The sequence below is a fragment of the Aquarana catesbeiana genome, linkage group LG13 (assembly GCF_042186555.1).
Source record: "Aquarana catesbeiana isolate 2022-GZ linkage group LG13, ASM4218655v1, whole genome shotgun sequence".
NCBI classification, from domain to species: domain Eukaryota; kingdom Metazoa; phylum Chordata; class Amphibia; order Anura; family Ranidae; genus Aquarana; species Aquarana catesbeiana.
In genome coordinates this window covers 60,279,511-60,304,413 of record NC_133336.1, presented here as the reverse complement: position 1 = coordinate 60,304,413, position 24,903 = coordinate 60,279,511, and the positions used below count along the sequence as shown (strand labels likewise).

At 42.2% G+C, this 24,903-nt stretch overlaps 1 protein-coding gene across 6 annotated transcripts in view; it reads left to right on the top strand.

Moving 5' to 3' along the window:
• SYNE2 (spectrin repeat containing nuclear envelope protein 2) overlaps positions 1–24,903 on the top strand; it is a 582,128-nt gene that overhangs the window by 234,665 nt on the left and 322,560 nt on the right. For 5 of the 6 annotated variants that reach the window (XM_073609718.1, XM_073609721.1, XM_073609719.1 and 2 more), the window contains 6 exons: positions 878–3,514; positions 3,746–3,838; positions 12,541–12,710; positions 17,196–17,346; positions 20,334–20,456; positions 24,491–24,724. In XM_073609718.1, coding sequence (XP_073465819.1) covers positions 878–3,514; positions 3,746–3,838; positions 12,541–12,710; positions 17,196–17,346; positions 20,334–20,456; positions 24,491–24,724 — 3,408 coding nt within the window. The remainder of the gene's footprint in view (positions 1–877; positions 3,515–3,745; positions 3,839–12,540; positions 12,711–17,195; positions 17,347–20,333; positions 20,457–24,490; positions 24,725–24,903) is intronic. The other variant, XM_073609720.1, reaches the window with a different exon arrangement.

Here is a 24,903-nt window from a genome sequence, read left to right as displayed (position 1 = left end):
CCTGCCAACCCCGAGACTACATCCTCCACCCTCATCTTTTTTTTGGGAAAAGGGGGATGTCCCTAAATGACAGTTTGGAAATGTGGTCTCCCTATGTTGCTGCTGGTGAGAGACCGCATAGCAGGTGGTATTGGTGGTGTTGCTGCTGCTCAGAGGCTGCACGGCTGGTATTACTGGTGAGAGTATATTTAATTCGTTTTAGCGAAAAATTGTTTGCATTTTCATTTTGTTTCCATAAAAAGGCCCACCGAAATTCTCAGCACCAGGCCCATGATGCTCTTAATCTGGCCCTGGATGGATGGATGGGAGTTGAACCACCGTTTCCGCAGCCAGCCACTCATGCTTCCAGCTTTCTCCATAGAAAAGTTCACGACTGTCATTGGTTCAGCTTCCATCCATCCATGTTCTGGATTTCTCCTTACAAGCACTGTTAGATTTGTTGGATAGTTTGATTTTGCACTTTTCATCTCTGGGACTTATGTACTGTTAATTTTCATAATAATTATTCACGATATCTCGTGCACTTGATATTTTGTCACTATTTATGTGTTTATTGTTGCACATTATTTTAAAGTATTTATTCATTTTGTGATATGCACTTTATAGTAATTAATATTTATTTTAATAGCGCAACACAGATGTTTTTTTTTTGGATGTATTTAATACCAGGTGAGTAAGTATTGGTAATTGCTGCTGTCAGTGTTTGATTTATTGGCACTTTTAGGGTAATAATTATTTTTGCATAACAGGTTTAAAAAAAAAAGTCAAGCTTTTTTGGGCTTTAAAAACAAACATTCATTTTTAAATTTTTTTTTAATAATCAGGTTTTGCTGATATTTTGTGTGATAAAACCCATTTTCTCCCATTTCTCCTGTAGGAGCTACGCGATCAGTATGAAATCTTGCAAAATGACCTAGCTGAGGTGTCTCAGGTAGCAGAAGGTGTGAAGCAGAGCACCTCTTCTCCAAAAGTCCTACAAATTCAGGAAGCCCTGGACATGCATCACTGTAAAATGAGAGGTTATTTGGAACAGCTTGACTATCTGAAGGAAGCAATAGAACAACCTCCCCTGGTTCATAAAATCAAGAAAAAGGAACCTAAGAAAGTGACAAAGAAAAAAACAGGACATGCTGCAAAATCCACCTTAGAACCATCTTTACAACCTTCTGTGCAACCTATTGAAAAGCACACAGTGCTGCCTACAATAGAGCCTTCACTGGAATCTTCTGGGAAGGCTGCAGTAGAGCCTTCAGTGCAACCAGCAGTAGATCTACCAGAACCTGCACCAGAGCCTCCAGTACATGTTGATAAGTTGTCAGCGCAGCCTTCAGTCCAGTCTGCTGGTGAGCTTTGGGTAACTCCCGGACCATCTTGTGAAGAAAAGCTAGTACTAGATCTTGCTTTAAAACCTGCACAGCAGCCTACAGTGCAAACCACAGCCGAGTCCTTAGTGTACCCAGAACAATTAGTGCAATATGAAGGGGGATTTTCAGTGAGGCTTCCAGTGGAACCTTTAGTGCAACCAATAGCAGAGGATTTTACCCATCCTGCAGCTAAACCATTCATGATTCCTGTGGCCCAAAGTTTATCACTGCCTGCACCAGAGCCTTCAGTGCAACCTACAGTAGATCTTACAATGAGACCTGCAGAAGTCGTTTCAGCATTACCTGCAGGAGAACCTTCCATGCTGCCTAAAACAGAGTCTTCTGTGCAACTTGAAGCAGAACCTTCTGTCCCATCTGCTGCAAGATGTGTAGTGCAGCATTCAGGAGAACCTTTTGTTGAGCCTGATACAATGTATTCAGTACAGCATACAACAGAGCTTACTGTTCAGCCTGGTGCCAGGTCTTCAGTGCAGCCTTTAGAAGAGCCTGCCAATTTACTCGATTCAAGTGTTTTAGATCAATCTTCTGAACAATCCCTGTTTCCTGTGGGGGAACCTTCTGCTCAGCCTGATACAATGCATTCAGTACAGCATACAGCAGAGCTTACTGTTCAGGCTAGTGCCAGGGCTTCAGTGCAGCTTTCAGAAGAGCCTTTTGTTCCACCTGACACAAGTTTTTCAGTGCAGCCTAAACCAGACTTTACTGTTCAGGCTGGTGAGAAACCTTCTATTCACCCCTTAGAAGAGCCTGCTGATTTACTTGATGCAAGTATTTTAATTCAATCTGCTGAACAATCAATGTTTCCTGTGGTCAAACGTTTATTACAGCCTTCACCAGAGCCTGCAGTAGATCTTGCTATGCAACCTCCAGAAGTGGCTTCTGCATTAACTGCAGAAGAACCTTCAATGTTGCCTGAAACAGAGGCTTCAGTGCAACTTGCAGCAGAACCTTCTGTTCCAACTGTTGCAACACCTTCAATGCAGCCTTTAGGAGAGCCTTTTGTTCCACCTAAAGTAAGTTCTTCAGTGCAGCCTGCACCAGAAACTACAGATTATGTTGGTGAAAGACCTTCAGTGCAGCCTTCTGCTTCACTTGATGCCAGAGGTTTAATTCAACCTCCTGAATTGTACGTGTTTTCTGGGGCCAAAAGTTCATTGCAGCCTACAGCAGAGCCTTCAGTGCAACCTGCAGTGGATCATACTATGAGACCACCAGAAGTGGTTTCAGCATTACCGACAGGAGAACCTTCAGTGTTGCTTGAAGTAGAGTCTTCTGTGCAACTTGCAGCAGAATCTTCTGTTTCACCTACAGCAAGACCTACCATGGAGCCATTGGCAGAGCCTTTTGTTCCACCTGACGCAAGTACTGTGCAGCCTGAACCAGAAATTGTTCTGCCTGGTACCAGGCCTTCAGTACAGCCTTCAGGAGAGTCTTTTGTTCTAACCAATGAAATTTCTTCAGTGCAGCCTACACCAAAGACTACTGTTCAGCCTGATGCAAGATCGTCATTGCCATATTCAGTAGAGCCTTCAGTGAAAACTACAGTAGAGCCTTCAGAAGTAGCTTCAGTGTGGCCTTTAGTAGGACCATCTATGTCAACTGTAATTGATTCTTTAGTACCACCTGAAGTGGAGCATACACTACATCTTACTGTACAACCTGCAGAAAGACCTTCAATACAGCATGCACCAGAACCATCTAAGCAAAATATAGTGGGTCTTTCTTTACAGTCGACAGTGGAACTTAAAGAGCATAATTTAGTAGACCCTTCTGGTGTAGTAGAACTTGCCACACATTCCTTAGCTGCTCCTTCAGAGGGAGCTTTGCAGGCCAAAATACAGGCAGTGAAAACTTCAGAGCAAGATTCAGACAACCATGCAGCACAGGTTGTTGCGGAGAATGTAGTACACAATGTTTTGGTGCAGGCGGTACAAGACCCAGTGGTACTTACAGCCCAAGAGGCAGTGGAATTCACAGTACAAGTTAAAGACCAAACTCAGCCTCATCTAGAAGTGTCTACGCTTCCTGACAAGCCTTTGTATGCATCTCCTGATCAGACCCCAGTGCAGACCAGCAAGTCAGAAATCACAAAAGAAAGAAAAAGTTCTAAAGGAAAAAAAAAGAAAAAGGTAATTTAAATAGATTTCATTTTACAGTGCTCTTGTTAAAAATTGCTTTTACAACAGCAAGGTGCTAGAATGTATTGGGCTATCAGATAAACAATTTGGGCGATGACAAGTGTGTTAATATGCAGGTATTGGTTGTTTTACTGTTTTTGCTATGATTTTAACGTGTGAACTTTGGGAAAGATGTGAAAATGAAATTTTAACAGGTTTGTTTTCTTTTTTTATTATAACTAGTTGATTGCTGCTTCGTACACTGCAGACAAGCAAGCAGTAAATGGAGTTACTTCACCAGTAGAAAAGACTAGCATCTTGGATCACAGTGAGGAGGTAAAATGTTGCAGGGGATTTATAGTTTTTTCATATCTTTGATTCACTTGTACATGAGATTGTCTTAAAGGGGCCCTGTTACTATACAGAAATATCCAAGAAAAGGTCTGTCTGTAAAGAAGGATGTTCATACTTTACCTTTCCTATGTGACTGATAACTTATCTGAGCTAATAAAAAGAAAGGTAGAGGTATTGCAATTGCTGACCTACACTGAACTAGAATTTGCTACATTTATTGCTATAACAAAATTAAGTAAAAGCAAGAACGTAAAAGAAGAAAGTAAAAACACTTGCTTTAAAATTTAGCTCCAGACAAACAGCTCATTAAAACAGATTGTGTGTAAATATTACAATAAAGGAGAGCAGTTGGGATTTGGGACTTTAAATTAGGACATGGCCTGGTAAGGTCGAATACCTCCATCCCTGTCAATGTTGAAAGGGGGGGGGGGGGGATTGGGAGTTTGAATGGAGCATGTAATGTAAAGTAAAACCATTATAATACACAGTGGGCCAATATAATCTGGGGCCTCTCTAATCCCCAACATTTAGAGTAAACCAATTTATACAATAAAGTGATACATAGTCCAATGAATATATTATATACACACAGTGGGGACAGAAAGTATTCAGACCCCCTTAAATTTTTCACTGTTTGTTATATTGCAGCCATTTGCTAAAATCATTTAAGTTCATTTTTTTCCTCCATTGATGTAAACACAGCACCCCATATTGACAGAAAAACACAGAATTGTTGACATTTTTGCAGATTTATTGAAAAGGAAAAACTGAAATATCACATGGTCCTAAGTATTCAGACCCTTTGCTCAGCATTTAGTAGAAGCACCCTTTTGATCTAATACAGCCATGAGACAAAGAGTGAAAAATTTAAGGGGGTCTGAATACTTTCCGTCCCCACTGTGTGTGTATGTATGTGTGTGGTGTGTGTGTGTGTGTATATATATATATATATATATATATATATATATATATATATATATATATATATACACCGCACACACAAATTAAACACAGTAATACCCGATATGTCTGAAGCCTCACTATTCTCTATCATTGGTAGTAAGTTGATGAGACAATAAAAAGGAGGAATGAGGAATTAATATAAATACCCATGGAACCTAATATCAGGGTAGTATGCATAAAATGTTAGAATGGATATATTTAGTAAAACACGGCATCTATAGCTCAATGCATTTCATGGCTTGGGCCAATCTTCAGGAGCGAAGCACGTGATGTAAATCTAAAATATATAAAAATTGTAATTTCCTAGAGAATTATGCATAATTGATAGATGGCAGCGATGGGATGGATATAAAAATCCCCCTAGAGCGTATTACTTACAGGGTGACTGTGTAATGATGGTACGGTACAGAGGGCTGCGAGTCACCCAGGAATGTAATTTTTGGAGCTGAGGTGGTGCGCCAACCAACGTAGGACAACATCCAAGGTGGGTATGTGTCAATACAGTTAATACTGGTGGAGTTGCGTTGGTGAGTAGACCAATCAATCAGTAGGGTCCTCTGTGAGAAATAATATGATATAGGTATGAGTAATAATGTGAAGAGTGGCCCAAACACATGATTGGGCTATCATAAGTATGCAGCTGTGGCTAATAAAAGCCCAGCTGCTAAAAATAAAAAAGCAGAAAGTGAGTGGATCACCCAAAACACCAAAAAACCAAAGTAAGAAAATATATAATCTATAAAAGCTGTTTTAACGGCCAAAGAATTTGTATTTCTGCCATTTATACAGTACTGCCACACAGCACAGCCCTGTCTGGCAAGGCTTGAAGACCTGATTTTTCTCTGCTGCAGCTAGGTAGCCTTTACAGGTATTTTCCTTTCCCAAGCCTTTGACTTCAAAATGAAAGAAGAAACAGCAGTCCACTAAGATAATCTGTCACTCTGCTCCTATCAAAATTTTTTGTTAATATATGAGCACTACTGTACAACTGATTGGCTGCTCGTGCTGATTCTCCCTCTCCTTGTCTGAGCTCTGTTGTGCAAAGGAGGATGATACCAGGTCAAAATCAGATACTTGAGCTGTTTACATTTTAAAAAATACATGTAATGGTGTATCGATCAATACAGAGCTGCATTATACTGTCTTGTATCTGGCTAGGGCTCATCTTTAAGGCAAACACTGCTGCAAAATATTAGCTCACAGAAAATACACTTCAAATGGTTAGTATAATATTTGTTCAGCCAAAACTATTATTTTTTAGTGATGAATAGGTTGGGGATTTTTTTTACTACTTTTTACTGCTGTTCGGTTCTAGTTTAGAAAATGTATTTTACATGTTGAACAGCAGAGGGCAGCAACACTCCAGGCTAAGTTTGCTCAGTAAAAATACTGAATTTTAACCTTTTGCTTATATAATGTAACCTTTACTTTCTTTTCAACTTGTCTTGATTTTACTGAAAAACTAGCTAAATGTACATACAGCTATTTTGGGTGTTAAACAGCAGAGGGCAATAATATCCTAGACAAAGTTTGCTTCCAAATAACAAGCATTTTCACTTGCTTTAACTTTACTGAATAATTACACATAAATATATACACACTATATGAAGAGCGGGGTAATCAGACGTCAAGTGTTTTACCCCAATGCAGCCATGAGTTAGTTTGCCCTAGAAGGACAATCACTAAACCATTTTTTCTTAACCCCTATCATTTCTCAGTTTCTATCAATTCCCAGTTTCTTCTATCATTTCTGTTTCCTAGACAGTCCCACATAGTAAAAACTACCTTTAGAAAGAAATGAAGTATGTGAGAATATTATATTTTTTCTGTTTCATCCAATTTTTTGCATCCCAGGCTGGGTTCACACTATTTTCAAATGGATGTGGATTTACCCGCGTACAATTTGCACGTCAGGAGATTGTGACTGGCTCTCTATGGACACATCTCCGCAGCGGCTCCGGTCCCAATTGCACAGGAGTTTTATGCGTATTTTGGTCTGTTTTAGGTCCAAATTCAGAGCTACGTTTAGGCTGAAATGGTGAATGGAGACGCACTGGACTTCTGCTGTGAGCCGCTCCGTGGTCCAGTCTGAACCCAGCCTCAGTGATGCTTATCCCCTCCAACCTGTTTCAGTCACTTGCAGTCAGCCCCGTGTCAGCTGCACACCATTGCTCTGGACCACTTGTATTCTCCACCAGAGTGCATATGTCAGTGAGGGGCAGTATGTACGTCTTTAAATTGCTGGGCAATGGTAAAAATGTTGTTGTGCCATTCTGGTTGAGTCAAGAAAAATAGTTAAAGTGCAACTTTACCCATAATAACTTGATAAAATAACATTCTTTTAGCAATTATCATACATTCCACTTTAATAATTATGCTACAAAAATTAGTGTGTACTGTAAATTGCCTCCAGCATTGCTCCTGTTTTTTTCTTGCTGGAGGCTGCCATTTTGCTGAAGCCCAGAGCCCCTGAGCAGCAGTAAATATTTAGACTGCCAGCAGTTTGGCCTCTTGTGCCGAGACTAGAGGACAACTGAGCATGTGCAGAGCAGGGTGCGACTGGGCCTATATGGGTTTTAAACATTATAGGCACTTTTTTTTTAACATTTCACATACAGTAGCTATACCTGCAAAAGGGGCAGCATGAAATGATCTATCAGGACATAATTTCTGCCTAGTACAGACGAATGATCGTTTTTTGTTTTTTGCGTTCTAGTCTCATATCGAAAACAAATGTTAGTAAAGTACGAAAATTCTCATAGGACAGAATAAAGATTTGGATGTGATGTATTTGTATTGTATTATCGGACGAAAACTGTGCTGATTAAACGAAAATCGTACGATCTTGTATTGTATGAGGAAAACGTTTGTGTTTGTCGCTTTGGAAAATTTTGGAGGACAGCTGTGTATTAATGATCATGTTATCGTATGATCGCTTCAAAAGCAGTATTTTTTGTACAATATTCTGTGTGTACGGAGCTTTAAAAGAGAAGTAAAGGACATTTTTCTTTCCCCTGATTAACAGTTAGTTGGATTCTGCATCTGTCCCCTGGCGCCTCTACACTGAAAACCGGGCAATTGATCATCGCCGATCGCTTGGTTTTCACAGCTCCGTGAGCAAAGACTGTCAGTCACAGCTCTCTGCTCTGCTCCCTCCTCGCTCACTGGAGCTCTGGGCTGTGGAGGGGCAGGGAGCGGGTCACAAGACTGAAAAAGGAATTGCACTCCTGTGATCCATAGGAGAAGTACAGCCAAACGAGCTTTGGCTATACTTCTCCTTTAAGGTTTGATACATAATGTGATTGTACAATGCACTTCTCTTAATAAGGTGTACAGTGGCTTTGCATTTATGAACTTCTCCCTGAATGTTAGTCTACAGTCTAGGACAACCTTTCTCAACCAGGCTTCCTCCAGAAGTTGCGAAGGGTTCCTTCAGAGGAGAGCAATTTTTGCCTTTCACGTACAGTATGTAACCATAGACACCACGCCTTCCAGCTGTGGTGAAACTACAAATCCCATCATGCCTCTGCCTCTAGGAGTCATGCCTGTGATTGTCAGGGTCTTGGAATGTCTCATGGGACTTGTAGTTTCAAAACAGCTGGAGGGCTGAGGTTGCCTACCCCTGCTTTAGAGAAAGGCAGGTCTAGTAGCAAGCAGTTGCTATTTTATTCAGCCCTTAAAACAACAGACAGAGGGGCAGAGGAGCCTTTTTGAAGACATTGAGGTCCCGGCTAGGCTTTGCTTGGGGGGGGGGATACCAAAGAGAGCTTGGCCTAGAGACTGAAGAGAAACCCACCCATTCTGGGCAGTACTGGCTATACAGAGGAGATGTAATTGTGGCACGGTTCATCTCACAGGGAAGTGCAGTGCAGCCAGGAGTTGTGCAAGACGGCCAGCAACGTGCAATACTGCCAGCAACGTGCAAAGTACAGGAATACAGTGCAACCTTAGGTTTGGCAATACAGCCTACATTTATATTTAGAGCAACCAGAAGCCTAGCAGTCTTCAAGTTCTACAATTTAGGGGTAACCCATGCTCTCCATCCCTATCCAAGTTCCTGTTTCTAATAAAAACTCTAAAAGAAACTCCTACTGTTCAATGAACCAAAGGGAGAGTACTGAAAAGGCAGTATACTTGGTTGTGCATGTTTTGAGTGGGGGGAAATAGGCCCAAATAACCAGTGGTTCCTGCGGGGGTAGTGCTACAGTACTATGAAAATTAGAGCTGCAATTTGGTAGCTGTAAACCATTCCTGCAGCTTGTCTGCATTAGCCCCCGTGAATTAAGATGTCCTTTGGAAAAAATGTAACACTTCAATAACATTATTCAGTAAAAGCTCAGCATTTTATAGTTGTCTGAACAAACCACTTTGCAGGTGAAACAGCAGGTATCCCCACTCTGCCGAAGGCATAATACATTTTGTATAGAGAAGCTTTATTAAGGGAAAAGTTTAATCTTTTGCACTCGTAAGAACTTGGACCAATAAAGTATGGAAACTGATATTGCTGACTTATCTTTTTAAAATACTGATTTCCGGACTCGCATGTTAATCATCTGGCTTCAGCACTTTTTTTTTTTTTTTTCAAATAATTTTATTAGTCATCTCAGCAGAGAATAGGACAAAAACAGAACAAAGTAAGCTCCAAGTAATACTGAAACATGGGTATAGCAAGTTCAAGCAAAATAGTAACAATTGGCGCAATCTCCTTGTTAGGTCATACCATGAACTGTTAGGTGACATATGGAGTTTGCCACAGCTGAAATAGAACTTGTGAGGTAGAGGAGAGAGAGTGTAAGAAAAGAAGAAGAAGAAGAAAGGAAGGTAAAGAGAAAGATTTGGGCAAAAGGGTAGATGAAAGAAGGATGGGGAAATAACACAATAGCTCATCCACCAGCTCAAGAGGGGTCCTCCTAAAGATGCCACAGCTCCCAGACCTTATGTAATTCCAGCATATCCTGTAGTGCAGCTGTCATTTAGCTCCACATCTTTTATTCTGGCATACAGGGTGTCTTGGGAAGGTGGGGAGCTCCGCTCCCAGTTAGGGGCAACCACACAGCGTGCAGCAGTAAGGATGTGTCTGAGTGGTTTCTTGCACGGTTTGGGAATTTGTAGTGGTGATACACCAAGCAGGAAAAATGTAGATGTCAGGGAAACCGGCACCTCAAATAGGCGGGACAGCAGGTGCTGTGTTGAAAGCCAGAAGGGCACACAATCAGGGGGCAGCTCCAATAGATATGGTAAAGAGTACCTTTGTCCCTCTGACAGCGCCAGCATCGGTCAGAACTAGATGGATAGATGGCGTTGAGTACATCCAGAGTCGGGTACCAAAAGTAAAGGATTTTATAGGCATTTTCCTTGTAAAAATGTGAAAAAGGAGCTCTTAGCCGCCTGAGTCCACATCGCCTGCCACATCATCTCTGGGATTTCTTCACCCAGTATCTTTTCCCAATGGAGCATGTAGGCATGTTTACCCTGGTTTGGTGTAGAATAGACATTAGGTAGCTGATATATGTTGGAGATCAGGCCACGACATGCGGATCCCTCCAAAAAGGGATGGTGCTGAAAATTGTAAGTTTGGGGTAATTGTTGGGGCATAATGGCGTATTTGTAAATATCCATAGAACACCTGGCGAGGTAACTCATATTTGTTCTGAAGTTCAGCAAATGTTAGTAGTTTACGAGTTCTAGGGTCTACCAAGTGTCCAAAGTGGAATAAGTTCCGTGTCGCCCAAGGTGAGGACGTCTGGTGGGTGAGACTAGCAGGCAGCCTGGGGTTGCAGATAACAGAAGTTAAGAGCGATTTTGCAGAGCTCATGTTCGCAAGATAGATTTCGCCAGCGCAATCTAAGCTGGGACACGGATCCCAAGAGCCTGCCCGGGTCCACCTCCATACTCGCATTCCAGAGCAAACTGTTCGGGTGTATGGATGCCAGCCATATTTTTTCACTCTCGAACAACCTATTATAGGATCTTTGAGGGAACCAGGAGGTTATGGCATGCAGTTGGGTCACTTGGTAATATTTTACAAGGTTAGGGAACGCTAGTCCCCCATCAGATCTGGACGCTATTAATACTGAACGGGGAATCCTATGTCTCTTATAGTTACAAATGAAGCGTATCAGATCTACTTGGAGTGCTCGCAGGTGCGCATAGGGGATGGGAATAGGCAATGTTTGAAATAAGTATAAGAGTTTAGGGAGAATAGTCATCTTGACCGAGCCCACTCGTCCCAGGAGGGATATGTGGTGAGTCTTCCATTTTTTTTTTTTTTTTAGTAGTTCCTGTATAGATCGAAAGGGGGGGGAGGGGTTCGCTTGGTATAGGGTGGCAAAGGTCACGGTGATGTGTACCCCCAGATATTTCATGGCTGAGGTCTTCCAGTTATAGGGGAAACTCATTTGCAGGTAGTGGACTTCTCCAGAGGGGATATTAATCGGGAGCGCCTCCGGTTTGGATGCATTGATTTTATAACCCGAGAGGGACTTGAAGGTGTCCAGCCCAGCATGAAGGCTAGGCTGGGAAATCCTGGGCTGAGTCAGGGTAAGTATGATATTGTTCACAAACCATGACAACTTGAACTCCTTTCCCCTAATTGGTATGCCCTGAATGTCTAGGTTTCCGTGGATGGATGCTGCCAAGGGTTCGACACATAGCACAAACAGTAGAGGCGAGAGCGGGCATCCCTGGCGGGGTACCATTAGTGACTGGGAAAGAGGTGGATGGGGTGAGGGGGGGGTCTTAACTTGGGATGTAAGGTTAGTATAAAGGTGTAAAATTGCTTGTAGGAAAGATCCCCGAAATCTCATATAGTGCAACGTGGCAAACAGGAAAGGCCAGCCAAGACGGTCAAAAGCCTTTTCTGCGTCCAAGCTTAGTACTAAGGACCCCAGACCATCCCTGTTTGCCACGGGAATTAAGTCTTAACCCCCTTGTGTTGTCATCCGCCTGGCGGAGAGGGACAAAGCCCACCTGATCTTGTTGAACTAGGGAGAGAAGGATCGCATTCAAGCGAATAGAGAGAAGCTTAGTAAAAATTTTCAGGTCAGAGTTCAGAAGCGCTATAGGCCTGTAGCTAGCACATAAGAGGGGTCCTTATCTGGCTTCGGAATCAAAGTCAGGAAGGATCTCTGCAATATCTGAGGGTATGGGAGTCTGCTGAAGGAAAGCATTAAAAAGCTTTACACGTGTGGTATTAAGAGGGGTGAGAACGGATTTGTAGTACTCGTAAGGGAGGCCGCCTGGGCCCAGGGGATTTACGTGTAGGGAGATTTTTAATTGTTGACTCAAGTTCCTCCTTGGTGATGGGTGCATTCAGGTGAAGAAGGTCTGATGGTTGCAGTTGGGGGATTCTGCTCTGCTCCAGGTATTGAGCAGGTGGGGAGATAGGGGAAGGCAAGTCAAAGCTAGAGTTGGGTTTAGGGAAGTCAGCAGTGATGGCTTCCACACTTTCTTGAAGTAAAGGTTTGCTCTTTGTCCCCTGGTCAGTGAGTTCTCTAAATGTTCCTTCCAGTAATCGGCTAAGGATTGGACCTTATTTCACTTTCTCAAGGAACTGGCTTCCTTTCTCAAGGAACTCTGTTCTCAAGGAAGTCAGTTTGAGCTGGAAATTGCTTTTTCTTTACTTTTTTAATATAAAGTTCCCTACATTAGTTCTTTTTATGTCTGCTCTGAAGGCTGGTAACCTCGCTCATTAATGCTATTTAATGCGTTCTTTTTGACAGGATGTAAGTGCAGAATTTGTTCAAATGAAAATTAATCAGGATGCTTCGTACAATTTGAGAGAAGTTGCCAAGATAAAAGGGTTAGAGGAGTGCGTGAAAATAACTGAAGAACAGCAAGAGGCCATTGGTCAACTTCAGATGTGTCTCAATGATTGTGATTCATTCAGGAGGTAAGCGCAGGTCATCATTCTGAGCAGTTGATCTGTTATGCGTATTAAATGCTGTGTTAAGAAATCTTCTGAAAGTTTACTGGGAGAATCACAGAGCCATTATTAAAATAATGAAGCTGTCTCGTTTGTGGCATTCTAGAACTGAATATCACTACCTGTGGAGGAGACAATTTTCCTTCCCTGAAGATTTCACATTTTTAGTTGTTGGATGATTGGGTCTAAAATTTCAAGATGAAAATGCCGTCTTGCATTAAATCTGCCTGCATTTAACCATTTTATGCCATGTTGTAATGTTGCAAGGATTGATGGGTTTAATTTTTTTCATTTTGAAATGTTCCAGCTGAGGCTGAAAAAAACTTCTATTCAACATGACTAATCTCTTGAGTTGTGTGGCCTTGTCTAGTTCCTGATAAAGAGTATCTAAACCCAAAAACAAAAATTAAATATGTTAGTTTACCAGTCCTTAGATTATATGGCAGCATTAGTCTTCTTTTTCCAGTTATTTTCACCTGTAATCCTTCGAAGAACACGCTTCCAGTCTTACGGTAACTACACTATTTTTTGTTTTCCTTTTTAAAACTCATATTAGAGTTTCAAAAGATAACATATGTATGCGACTCTAGCGTATCCATACCATTAGTAATAAAGAAATATCCATGCAGACATCAAGCACAACACATAATCCTTGGAGGTGAAATGTACAACCAAATACAGAGTAAAAAGCTATGGGCTATTGTGGTGTAAGTCATTCTACACCATGGAAAGAACATAAGCAATACTACTTATCCCTGTCGCTATTACCAGAAAGAAAAGATGTAGGATTACACTATTTTGCCGTATCAGTGGGAGAAACCTTGATCATCACCCAGGCTGCACTTTAAACATGCCTGCCTTTATTTATCTTCATTACATTGGGGAGAGAATAGGATTAGTGGTTTACAAAAGGAAGATAGCATTGTTTAATGCTTCCAGCTCCACTCACAGGAAGTAACAGGGACACTACATTTCTGGCAAGATCAACAGATCATTTCTGTACTTGTTAAACATGTTTTTAGCCAGAAAAACCAATACTAATGCAGCCACCACATTGAAGGACTATTAAGCTGCAATATATTACATTTTTATTCTTGGGTTAATTTCTGTTCAATGATAACCTGAGCATTTGTGATGCCTCTGCTGATCTCCGATCCACCAAAAGAAATAGCATGAGCCAGTTGCAATGTGGCCAGTTCTGCCCAATAAATACCGATAAGCCATTCAATTTTTACCACCACAAAAAAGAGATGGAAATGTAAGAATTACCCTAAAAAAAAGTAGGTATACAGTAACCCCATATGGTATGATATTTATAAAATGTAATTTTTATTGAACTTATTTAGAAAATAGCAACACAAAAATGTATCAAAAACCTCCACCAAACACCATAATAACAATGTTATCTAAAATTGCAACAACCACACAGGGCCCAGTCCTTACATAAACACCACGTTTCTCAAAATGTATTGCCTGCCACCCTTAAAAATAAAGTATCACTGATCAGAGAGCATCAATATATATCAACATTGTGAAATCAGACAACATGTGAGCACCTATTTGTAGGAAGATGTTTACTGGCAGTGGCTTATCAGTAGATATAACTCTGCCTAAATGTGTCATAAGCTGGGCAAAACGATCCTCACTTTGAGCAACTGATGCATTCCCCTTAAGGCATTGGTGCTCAACCTGTGGCCCTCCAGCTGTTGCGAAACTACAAGTCCCATGAGGCATTGCATGGATTACAGGTACAAGCATGACTTCCAAAGGCAGAGGCATGATGGGACTTGTAGTTCTGCAACAGCTGGAGGGCCACAGGTTGAGAACCAATGCCTTAAGGCAGGGGTGGGCAACCTTGGCCCTCCAGCTGTGGTGAAACTACAAATCCCATCATGCCTCTGCCTCTAGGAGTCATGCCTGTGATTGTCAGGGTCTTGCAAGGTCTCATGGGACTTGTAGTTTCAAGACAGCTTGAGGGCCGAGGTTGCCTACCCCTGCCTTGAGGCTGCATTCACACCTGAGCGGTTTCAGCTCAACAAACGCTCGTAAAATGCCTGAAAAATGCCCAACAAGCAAAATCCCATTCATTTCAATGGCACCTGTTCACATCTGAGCATTTTGTCACCTAAAGCAAAACACTGAAAAACGCCGTAAGCTCAAAAAAGAACATGAGCTTCTTTGGGGCAGATTACAGGTGTTTTTCTGCTTTTTACATTGGTGACCTGTACAAAATCGCGTCAAAAAAGTGGCAAAAATGCGGTAAAAACATGCGCCTTTGAAATGCTCGGGTGTGAATGCAGCCACAGGCGTTTTTACAGGAGTTTTCTGCTTTTTGCATTGGTGACTTCTTGACCTGTACAAAGAATGCGGCAAAATCGCGACAAAAAACTTGTGACTTTCTGCCTGAAAACAAAATGCCTAGGTATGAACAGAGCCTCAGGTGTGAATGCAGCCCGGCCCCTTTCACACTGCCGCGACGTGAAAGTTACACGATTTTACGGCCGCGATTTTGCTGCGTTTTCAGGGAATGCCTGTATAAACTTGAGGGCTACTGACCTCAACTCGCATCAAAGTTGGACCAAAGTAGTACAGGGACTTCACTGTGTCACTGTGGCTTGAAGTCGCACAGATATGAATGGTAATTATTGGAAATCATGGGGTACGACTTGTCATGCAACTTTGCAGTCCCAAGGACAAGTTGCACAAGTGTAAAAGTGACCTAAGGGTTTGAAAATACTGGCATTGCTGTATATATTCTTGCATTAAATCCCTAAGGGTTCCTTGGATGACCATCAAAGAAAGTTGAGTGAAAGTTCAGTGCTAGCAGGGGATCTTCCAGTAATCAGTGATTGATCAAAGTTCAATGGTGAACAGAAAACAGCTTTGTCCGTATCAAGGATGGATAGTATACCGACTCGCAATGCAATCAGAAGAGTGTAAGATAACTCAGAATGCAGTGTGTCACTGCATGAGATTTAACTCTGATCAAAGCAGGGATTAAAATATCATTGGAGACTCACGGTTATGGATGAAGGACATTGCAGGAACCCTGACAGTCTTGGTGGCTATATGGTCTTAACTCCCACCAGAACAACAGCAGTTCCCAGTTCAGTTCACAGGCTTGGCGCCAGTCTCCTCTGTCTCCTCCCCCTTCAAACTTCCGTGCATGCGTAGTCAGAGGTCCACCCCGATCATAGCAGAGATAATTATATGCAGACGAGAAAATCCGGACAGCCGCACTCCAGGAAGTAATAATCCAAGTTTCTTTATTTTAAAATCAGGAACACATCAGATACAGGACATCGTGGACAGAGTGTACAGATCATAGGCTAACGCGTTTCGCACTTGTCCAAGTGCTTACTCATAGCAGAGATAATTAGTGGCTCTCTTGAGCCTCACTGTACATAGCAGGAGACTGTCAGGCCCCCGTGTGGTGTGTCCCATGGTTGACATGTTTAGCCCACTGTTAATCTTAGTGGGCTTCTTCGGAACCTAAATTTTACCACCCATCTAATATTTTGCTGCCAAAAAAGTCCTGACCCATCGAGGCATGGACTCCACTAGACCTCTTAAAGTATGCTGTAGTATCTGGCAGCAAGCCACCAGTAGCAGATCCTTAAGTCCTAAAAGTTGTGAGGTGGGGCCTGCATGGATCAGAATTATTTTTCCAGCACATCCCACGGATGCTTGATTGGATTGAGATCTGGAGAATTTGGAGGCCAATTCAACATCTCAAACTCGTTGCTGAGTTCCTCAAACCATTCTTGAACCATTTTTGCCATGTAGTGGTGTACTTGGTCAGCAACAATGTTTAGCAAGTTGGTACGAGTCAAAGTAAAATCCACATGAATGTCAGAACCCAAGGTTTCCCAGTAGAACATTGCCCAAAGCATCACACTGCCTTGGCTTGCTTTCTTCCCATATTGCATCCTGGTGTCATCTGTACTCCAGGTAAGTGACGCATACGCACTCGGTCATCTACATGATGTCAAAGAAAACATGATTCATCAAACCAGGCCACCTTTTTCCATTGCTCGGTGGACCAGTTCTGATGCTCACATGGCCATTGTAGGCGCTGTTGGCTGTGGACAGGGGTCAGCATGGGTACCCTGACCGGTCTCTGGCCATGCAGCCCCATACACAACAAACTGCAATGCCCATTTTTTCTGCTTTAAACAGATCAACTTCAAGGACAATATGTTCACTTGCTGCCTAATATATACCATCGACTTTCAAATGCCATTGAGAGATAATCAATGTTATTCACCTTACCTGTCATTTGTCAGTGTTCTGGTTGATTAGTGTATATCTGGGATCTCTGATAAGAGCTAACATTTTGGATTAATTTGCTTCTTTAATGATAACCTAATCTAAATTGCTCTTTCTTGTAGCTATAATTTATTTTAAACTTTTCATCAGATCATTTGTAATTTGCCAGTTATTTCTCACCAGACAACTGGAGACCTCGCTAAGCGACTTGCCAGCCGTCGACAATGAGTCCCTTCGAATCTTTGCGCTGCTAACTACAGTGGAGGAGAAACTGTGCCAGGCTAAAATGCTTTCAGATGACGGGGGAAGAGTTGTTATTTTAAAGGAGGTTAAGGTAAGAGTTCAGTGTGTGCATCCTCTAATCTTCTGTCTGTGTGTTCCAGTAGTGTAAAATTAGTTGCAGTTATATGTTTTAGGTTGACCTTTACATCTTTTTGGCATCTTTCAGTTTTCATGTAAGATTGGGGTGATAAAATGTCTAAGCTGTTAGTACATTTTTTCCTTTTATAAATGTCAGATGATTTTGACTTTTCCTTTCATCAAGACTCTACATATTGGTTTGCATTATCATCTTTATTGTTTCATATGCCGTTTACCTACAGTATTCAGTTAATCATTACTGTTTGTGCAGCATATTGTTAATTTTATAGGGTAGTTATATTGATCCTTACGCAAGGTTAAAATGTAAAATTGCAATCTTAGTTTGTCCTTTCAATCCACTGTTAAGCTGCAGCATTTGCCGTTTACACAAAGGCAAGGCCATAGTTTGGTTTATAAAACCAGTGACTGCCACTCTGCATCCTAAGTGTTTCCAAAGGCTGAAGGATTTTTACCTTCATGCATTCTCTGAGTGTAGCTATCCCCAAGTCCTCCTTTTATACTTACCTGAACCCAACCACGATCCAGCACTGTGCACAAGAGCAGCGGCTCTCTCACTCCTCATAGGCTCAGAGACAGCAGCAGGAACCATTGCGGAAGGAGCGGAGAGGGGGCTGAACCATGCTCTGTGTTTGGCTGGCCTGGGAGCGTGCCCACACGAGTACCCCATAGCACTTCCCACCCCACGCTGGTGCCATATGATGGCTGCCTAAGCCGCCTTATGGTTGCACTGCGCTGAGTCAATGACATCCCCAGACTGAGTCTAATGGGAAAAAAAGGGCATCCAAGAGGCGCTGGTACTTTAATATGAGTTTAACCATTTCAGTACAGGGCATTTTCACCCCCTTCCTGCCCAGGCCAATTTTCAGATTTCAGCGCTGTAACATTTTGAATGACAATTGCACAGTCGTGCGACATTGTACCCAAATTAATTTTTTTCCCCACAAATAGAGCTTTCTTTTGGTGGTATTTGATCACCTCTACAGTTTTTATTTTTTGCTCTTTAAACAAAAAAGAGGGACAAGTTTGAAAAAAAAAACACAATATTTTTTACTTTTGCTATAATAAATATCCCAAATTTAGAAAACAAAACATTTTTTCTCAGTTTAGGCCGATATACATACTTCTACATATTTTTGGTAAAAAAAATCGTAATCAGCGTATATTGATTGTTTGCGCAAAAGTTATAGCGCCTACAAAATAAGGGATAGATTGATGGCATTTTTATTATTATTTTTTTTTTTTACTAGTAATGGCGACGATCTGCAATTTTTTATCTTGACTGTGACATTGCGGCGGACATATCGGACACTTTTGACACTATTTTGGGACCATTGACATTTATATAGCGATCAGTGCTATAAAAAATGCACTGATTACTGTATAAATGTCACTGACAGGGAAGGATTTAACACTAGGGGGCAATAAAGGGCTTAAGTGTGTTACCTAGGGAGTGATTCAAACCGTGGGGGGATGGGACTGACCAGGGGAGGAGACCAACCCTACTAGGAACACACGATCTGTCTCCTCTCCCCTGACAGGACATGTCTCTGTGTTTTACACACACAATTCCACGTTCCTGCTCTGTAACAAACAATTGCGAGTGCCCGGCAGGCATCGCGGCCGCCGGGCACGCGCATTGGCTCCTCGGTGACATGGCAGGCGTGCGCCCCCTATACCGTTGGGAAGCCAAGGACGTCATATAACGCCTGCCCAGGATGGGAGATCCCATCTTGCGAATGTCATATGACAATGAGTGGGTAGTGAAGCGGTTAAACAAGGTAGTAAGGGGGCAAAAAACATTTGAAAAGTCAGGTTAGGCTACTTAAAACGGACAAGGTTACCCTCCAGTGGGTACGCCAGCAAGTTACATATATGTATGTTATCCATGTTTTATATTATGTTTTGCTGTAGCCCTGGTGAAGGGGATTTCCTTTGACCTCTGAAACGCGTTGGTTGTATTTTAACACAATATCAATGAATTTGGACTCTTATTTTTTTTATTTTGGTCTGGTGCTCCTTCCATATATGCCCATTCCCAGACTGAGAGCCACCAGCCACTAAGATCTCTGGGCTGGTAGCTGGTAGCCAATGAAGCGCACTGGCGAGGTGGAACGTCATGTGGTAGGGGGAAGTGTCGTTGCTAGGATATGGTACAGGGACAGTGGGCTGGGTGAATCAGATCCAGGGTTGCTGATTGGCCCCGGTCACACACAAGCAGAAAAGGGGCCACCTCTGGCATGCATCCTGGGGGTTGCGAACGCTGGATTAGGGGAAAGGTTCAGTTTAGTATAACTTCGGACTAAAAAGAGGGGCGAGTGAGGAGGAAGGAAGGACTTCAGTGTGGCGTCTCTTGGCATCTCCTGGGGTTTTGGTGCACATGTGCAGCCAGGAGAAAAACGCATTTAGCTAGAGAAGCTGAAAATTCTCACAGGCCTTGGTCAGTTCAGGTTGGTATACGTCTAGGGTGGGGATTGGGGGATATAGTTTAGGGCCAGGAGCAAAATGATAACTGTACTTTCTCGCCTTTCTCTGATTTAGTTTCATTTTACTAGGACCTGATTTTCCTATCTTTGTGATGAATCCCTCCCAGCTGCCACTCCGCTGTCCCATTTGCGTGCTCTTCCTGCCAACTCAAGTTTTAGATTGTTAAACTTTTGTTTATATAGCTTTTGGGACATCATTTTAGTAGTTTTAATTGGTTTCAGACCAGTCAAATGCATAAACAGTACAAGTGACACGTATACTGAATAGGTAATAGACTTTAGAAGAATGAGTACAGCTGTAAATAAGCCACAATTGAGCCGAGAAGAACCAAATATATTTTGCTTCATAGCAGCATTAGTGGTGCGATATACCTAGTGGGACCCAGACGACACCATGAAGTATTATTGCATTTATTGAATAATGATGCTAATTGGTGCATTCTTTCTCTGTGTTTAGCCACTGTATGATGAAATCAAATCTTACATGGAATGTCTTTCAAAAGTTGCTGCCAAGATTCCCTGCACTGTTAAAATGGAGGAGAAGAAGTTAGATAATTTGGAAGACGTCGTGGGAGTAAATGTGAGTCTGCTGCAAATTACAAAATCTAAGCAGTGGTGTTTTAATGCATTATACATGAGGAGAGAAGCTTCGAAATAGTGAGAAATACTTTTTTGCTAACATGTTTGCTATTCTTCTGAGAGTTAATTACAATTTAGTGAATTTACACACTTTGATTTCTTCTCAAAAACAGTTTATTTTGATTGTCATCTCAAGCTAGTTTTTAAATCTAGTCTACCCAACTGATCTAGTTTACAAAATATTTGTATATTCTAGAAATAAGTTATGCCTCATTGTGGGGTAAAATAACTTATTCAAACTTTTTTTGTTTTTAATACTAATATGTTTATACAGTATCCATTTTTTCACACTGTTATAGTTATGATTAAACTGATAACATGCAGAACAATTTATATCAAGTTCTAATTGAAGGACAAACAGACTGGGTCAATATGGCTTAAAATGGAAATCAACGGTTTTAGCTTTGGATAGTGTGGGGAAGGGTTAGAACCTCTGCCAGGTTTTGATTATTTGATCTGTTTTCCATTAGGGACATTACTTTCCACTTACTTTTGGAAAACCTTACCTTGGATTGCGAGCATAATTTGTTCCAGAAACATGCTTGTAGTCCAAAGCACTTGTATATCAAAGCAAATTTCCCCATAAGAAATCATGGAAACTCAAATGATTTGTTCCACAACCATTTATTCATAAGTCCTGCAGTTTATAATATAAAAAGATTATAGCATTGTGATAGGTTGTGTAACCAAAAAATGTCCGTCCACAAATGGAAGCCTCCACAAGGGGATTAGAAGCAAAATCCAGCAGGAGCTACAGAGTAAAAAAGAGAAGAGAGGCGCCTCTAAGTGTAGTAATAAGGTTACATTTATTGAAGGTACAATATTTAGCAACTCACATGGTTGATGATTAAAACAGGCACATCTAATTATGCAGGCATCCGGGGTAAAGCTGTCCACATAGACCATCCCCCGCACTGCCGGCTCTCACCGCTGTCAGTCTGCAATCTGGACCGGGAGGACTAACCTGCAGTAGAGCGATCTGAAAGCGAGGCTTGAACCGCTCATGGAGCGCAGCGTGGAAGAGATGACTTTGATGGCGGTGAGGAAGATGGTCTATGTGGACAGCTTTACCCTGGATACCTGTATACTTAGATGTGCCTGTTTTAATCATCAACCATGTGAGCTGCTAAATGTTGTACCTTCATTAAATGTAGCCATATTGCTACACTTAGAGGCGCCTCTCTTCTCTTTTATACTCAGTTGTGACATGACAATACTTGTATTTCAAGTCATCGCTTGTATATCAAGTCTAAATTTATTAAGACAATTAGCTTGTCTTGCAAAACGCTCTTAAACCAAGGTTTTACTGTACACGCATACTGGATGTTTGGCAGTATTAACAGGTATTTTTCTATACTTGCAGCACTTTTAACCCCTTCCGGCTGCTGCCTCCTGGCCCTGTAACTGAATCGAAATGCTGGGATGCGGAGGTGGGCATTCCGATCAGGTGACCTTTGTGATTTGGCTTTCACATCGGTCACATGATTGAAAGCTCCAGATTGAAAGTATGCATCGGTAACTTTCTGTGACAGTTTAGTTACTGTGTTACAGTCGCCGTTAAAACCCACCAGCCAAGAGGCTGCATATATGCATACAGCCAGCAGGAAGAGGTTAAAGGTTTAAAACCTGGGGAAATGGGCCCCCCTTTTTTTTCTCCTCTCTTTATCAATTAGGTCTTGCCTGCTTACTAATTTTTATGCCTTTACCTTAGGACAGTGGTCTCCAAATTGTGGCCCTGGGGCCAGATGCAGCCCTTTGCTTGCCTTTATTCGGCCCTTGAAGCATTATTCCTGCAACTGACACCAGCAATAGGGCATATTTCCTGCCACTGACATGAATAATGGGGCATAATTCTTTCTATTTACACTAATGATGGGTCATAATTCCTTCCACTGACAACAAAAAGGGGCACTATTGTTTACTCCCACTGGGCGCAGTCTGGCCCTCCTAAAGTCTGAAGGACAGTAAACTGGCCCTTTCTTTAGAAAGCTTGGAGACCCCTGCCTTAGGACATGCTACTTGATGTGTGTCAGAGGGCAATATATAGTTCTTGTTTTTTTTCTTTTGTTTAAAGTTCTTTCTTAGGAATGTAGCAAAGTCCTGAAGCCCCTGAGGCCTAATGGGGACCTCCAGAGTCCGGGACAGCTGACATCCTTCTGTGTAGAGTGGGTTGCACGGCATGGTGGGTGTAATGCAAGATGAAATGGTGGGCGCCAGACACTTTTAGAATGCAAAAGGAGATTTACTGAACAGAACTGGGGGAGAGAGGTTTAGGGCCAGGACACCCTTAAGCAGATGCAATGATAATTAGCAGATTCAGGGCCTTCTATAGAAAGACAGCTATACAGGTGAAGGCCTCCAGCCAGCCAGACACCACTTCTGTGGTCACCTGACTCCACCCAAATAAATAGGCTCTCCCAGCAGGCCAAGGGACTTAAAGAAACCCCTGCCAATTGGCTGAGACACCCCATTCATTCATAATCTGTCCTTGCTATGCCCTTGTCTTATCCAATGTCACCAGCTACCATGCAACCTAGTGACAGAAGAGAGAAGTGCAGCAATTCCAGAATTAGGGGGAAATCAATTGATCTCCTAACAATTGGCCAAAAGACAACTATTGCCTGGCAAATAAATTTGAGAGCAACCCTGCCCAAACCTCAGGGTGCTACAGGAAAAACTTAAAAATAGTCAGGCAAGACCTTGCTTAGGAGGTAGCATATTCTCATAATCTTTGAGCATATGGCTTTGCTGGGTTATTTTTTTAAGGGGATTCTCCCCACTAGGTAGATACTTTTGATCTAAATGCCACCCTTTATTACGAGTTTGGTATGCTTTATCTTAATTTACCATTTTGTACCTGAAATAAGCTATGATGACTCTTGTTCTCCAATTATTGTGATAATGGATGTACCTCCAAGTTTCGTATTCATTTTTTTTTTCTTTCTACAAGATTTAGGCCCCTTTCACACGGGACGGATCCGTGTTGATCCGCCCCGTGTTTATCCGCTGCTCAGCGGGGATCGCTCCGCTTTCCCCAGCTGAGCAGGCAGATGACAGGGCGGGACCCGCACACTGTGCAGGGACCGCCCTGTCAGATCTCCGCTCTCCCCTATGGGGGATCGGAGGAACACGGACCGTCTGTCCGTGTTCATCCGATCCGCTCTGCAGACGGATAGAAAAATAGGATTTTCTTCCGTCCGCAGAATCGGACGAGAGCGGAGGCGGACGACATCGAGTGTCAGCGGATGTACATCCGCTGACACCCGCTATCCCATAGGGATGCATGTATGTCCGTATTTCATCCGAAAACGGATGGATGAAATACGGACATACTGTCCGCATGTATGAAAGGGGCCTTACTGCCTTGCTGAAGTTCGCAATAAAAGTTTAACTTAAAAAAAAAAAAAAACATTGGGAAATGTGCATATTTTACAGAAATGGACTGAATATGTTTCTATACTACCCAGTCCAGCATTTCAACTTATTTTCAGTTGAGGCTCCCTTTAAAAGCATGAAAAATCTCAATGCAACCCAGTCTAAAATGTAAATGTTGCTTATCAATGGGAAACCTAAACCTTGATAAAATTATCCTCACATCAGAAGCCCCTTCACATCAGAGCCATCCCTTCATCATAGAGCCTTCACGTCAGAGGCCCTCATCTCAGAGCTTCCACATCACAAGTCCCACCCATACATCGGAGGCCCCCCAAATCATCATAGAGTCTCCCATCACATCAGAGTCCCCCCATAACAGAGTGCTCTCATCCATCTCTAAACCAAGCATGCTGGATCTCATGCTCATGGCACCCCGGGGGATCCCAAATGGCTTCTTGGTTGAGAAACTCTGAACCAGATATATATTTTAAGCCCAGCTAGATTAGTGCTTTTACTTTAAGATCCCAGAAAATCACGCTATGTTTTTTCATCTACGATGGTTTGATTTAAAGTAAATTTTGTCATTGTTTTTCTTTCCAGGCACAGGATACCCAGCTGGTCAGTAAACCACTTAAATCGTCCACCAGCAGAGATGCCACCACTATGCTGTCTGTTAGCTTTGATAATGAAGCAGTATCTGCCCCGGAAGAGCCTCTCCCTCTCTATACCCAATTTCAGAAACAGATGCAAGAGATACTCTCACATATTTCACATGCTGGTGGAGATTCTGCCCTGCCTGGGAAAACTCTGGAAAAGTTTTCCAGCCATATTAAGGTACTCGATTTTGCTTTCTCAACAAATGTGTTCTATGGCATAGTCTGAATGTAGCTGATCATTAGTAACTGTGCATTGAACGTGTGAAATCAAGGACATTGGGCCAATTGATGGTGTCGGAAGAAATCAGTGTTACCCATGATACCCAAATTGACTCATTTATGTTTATAGTCTGTTAA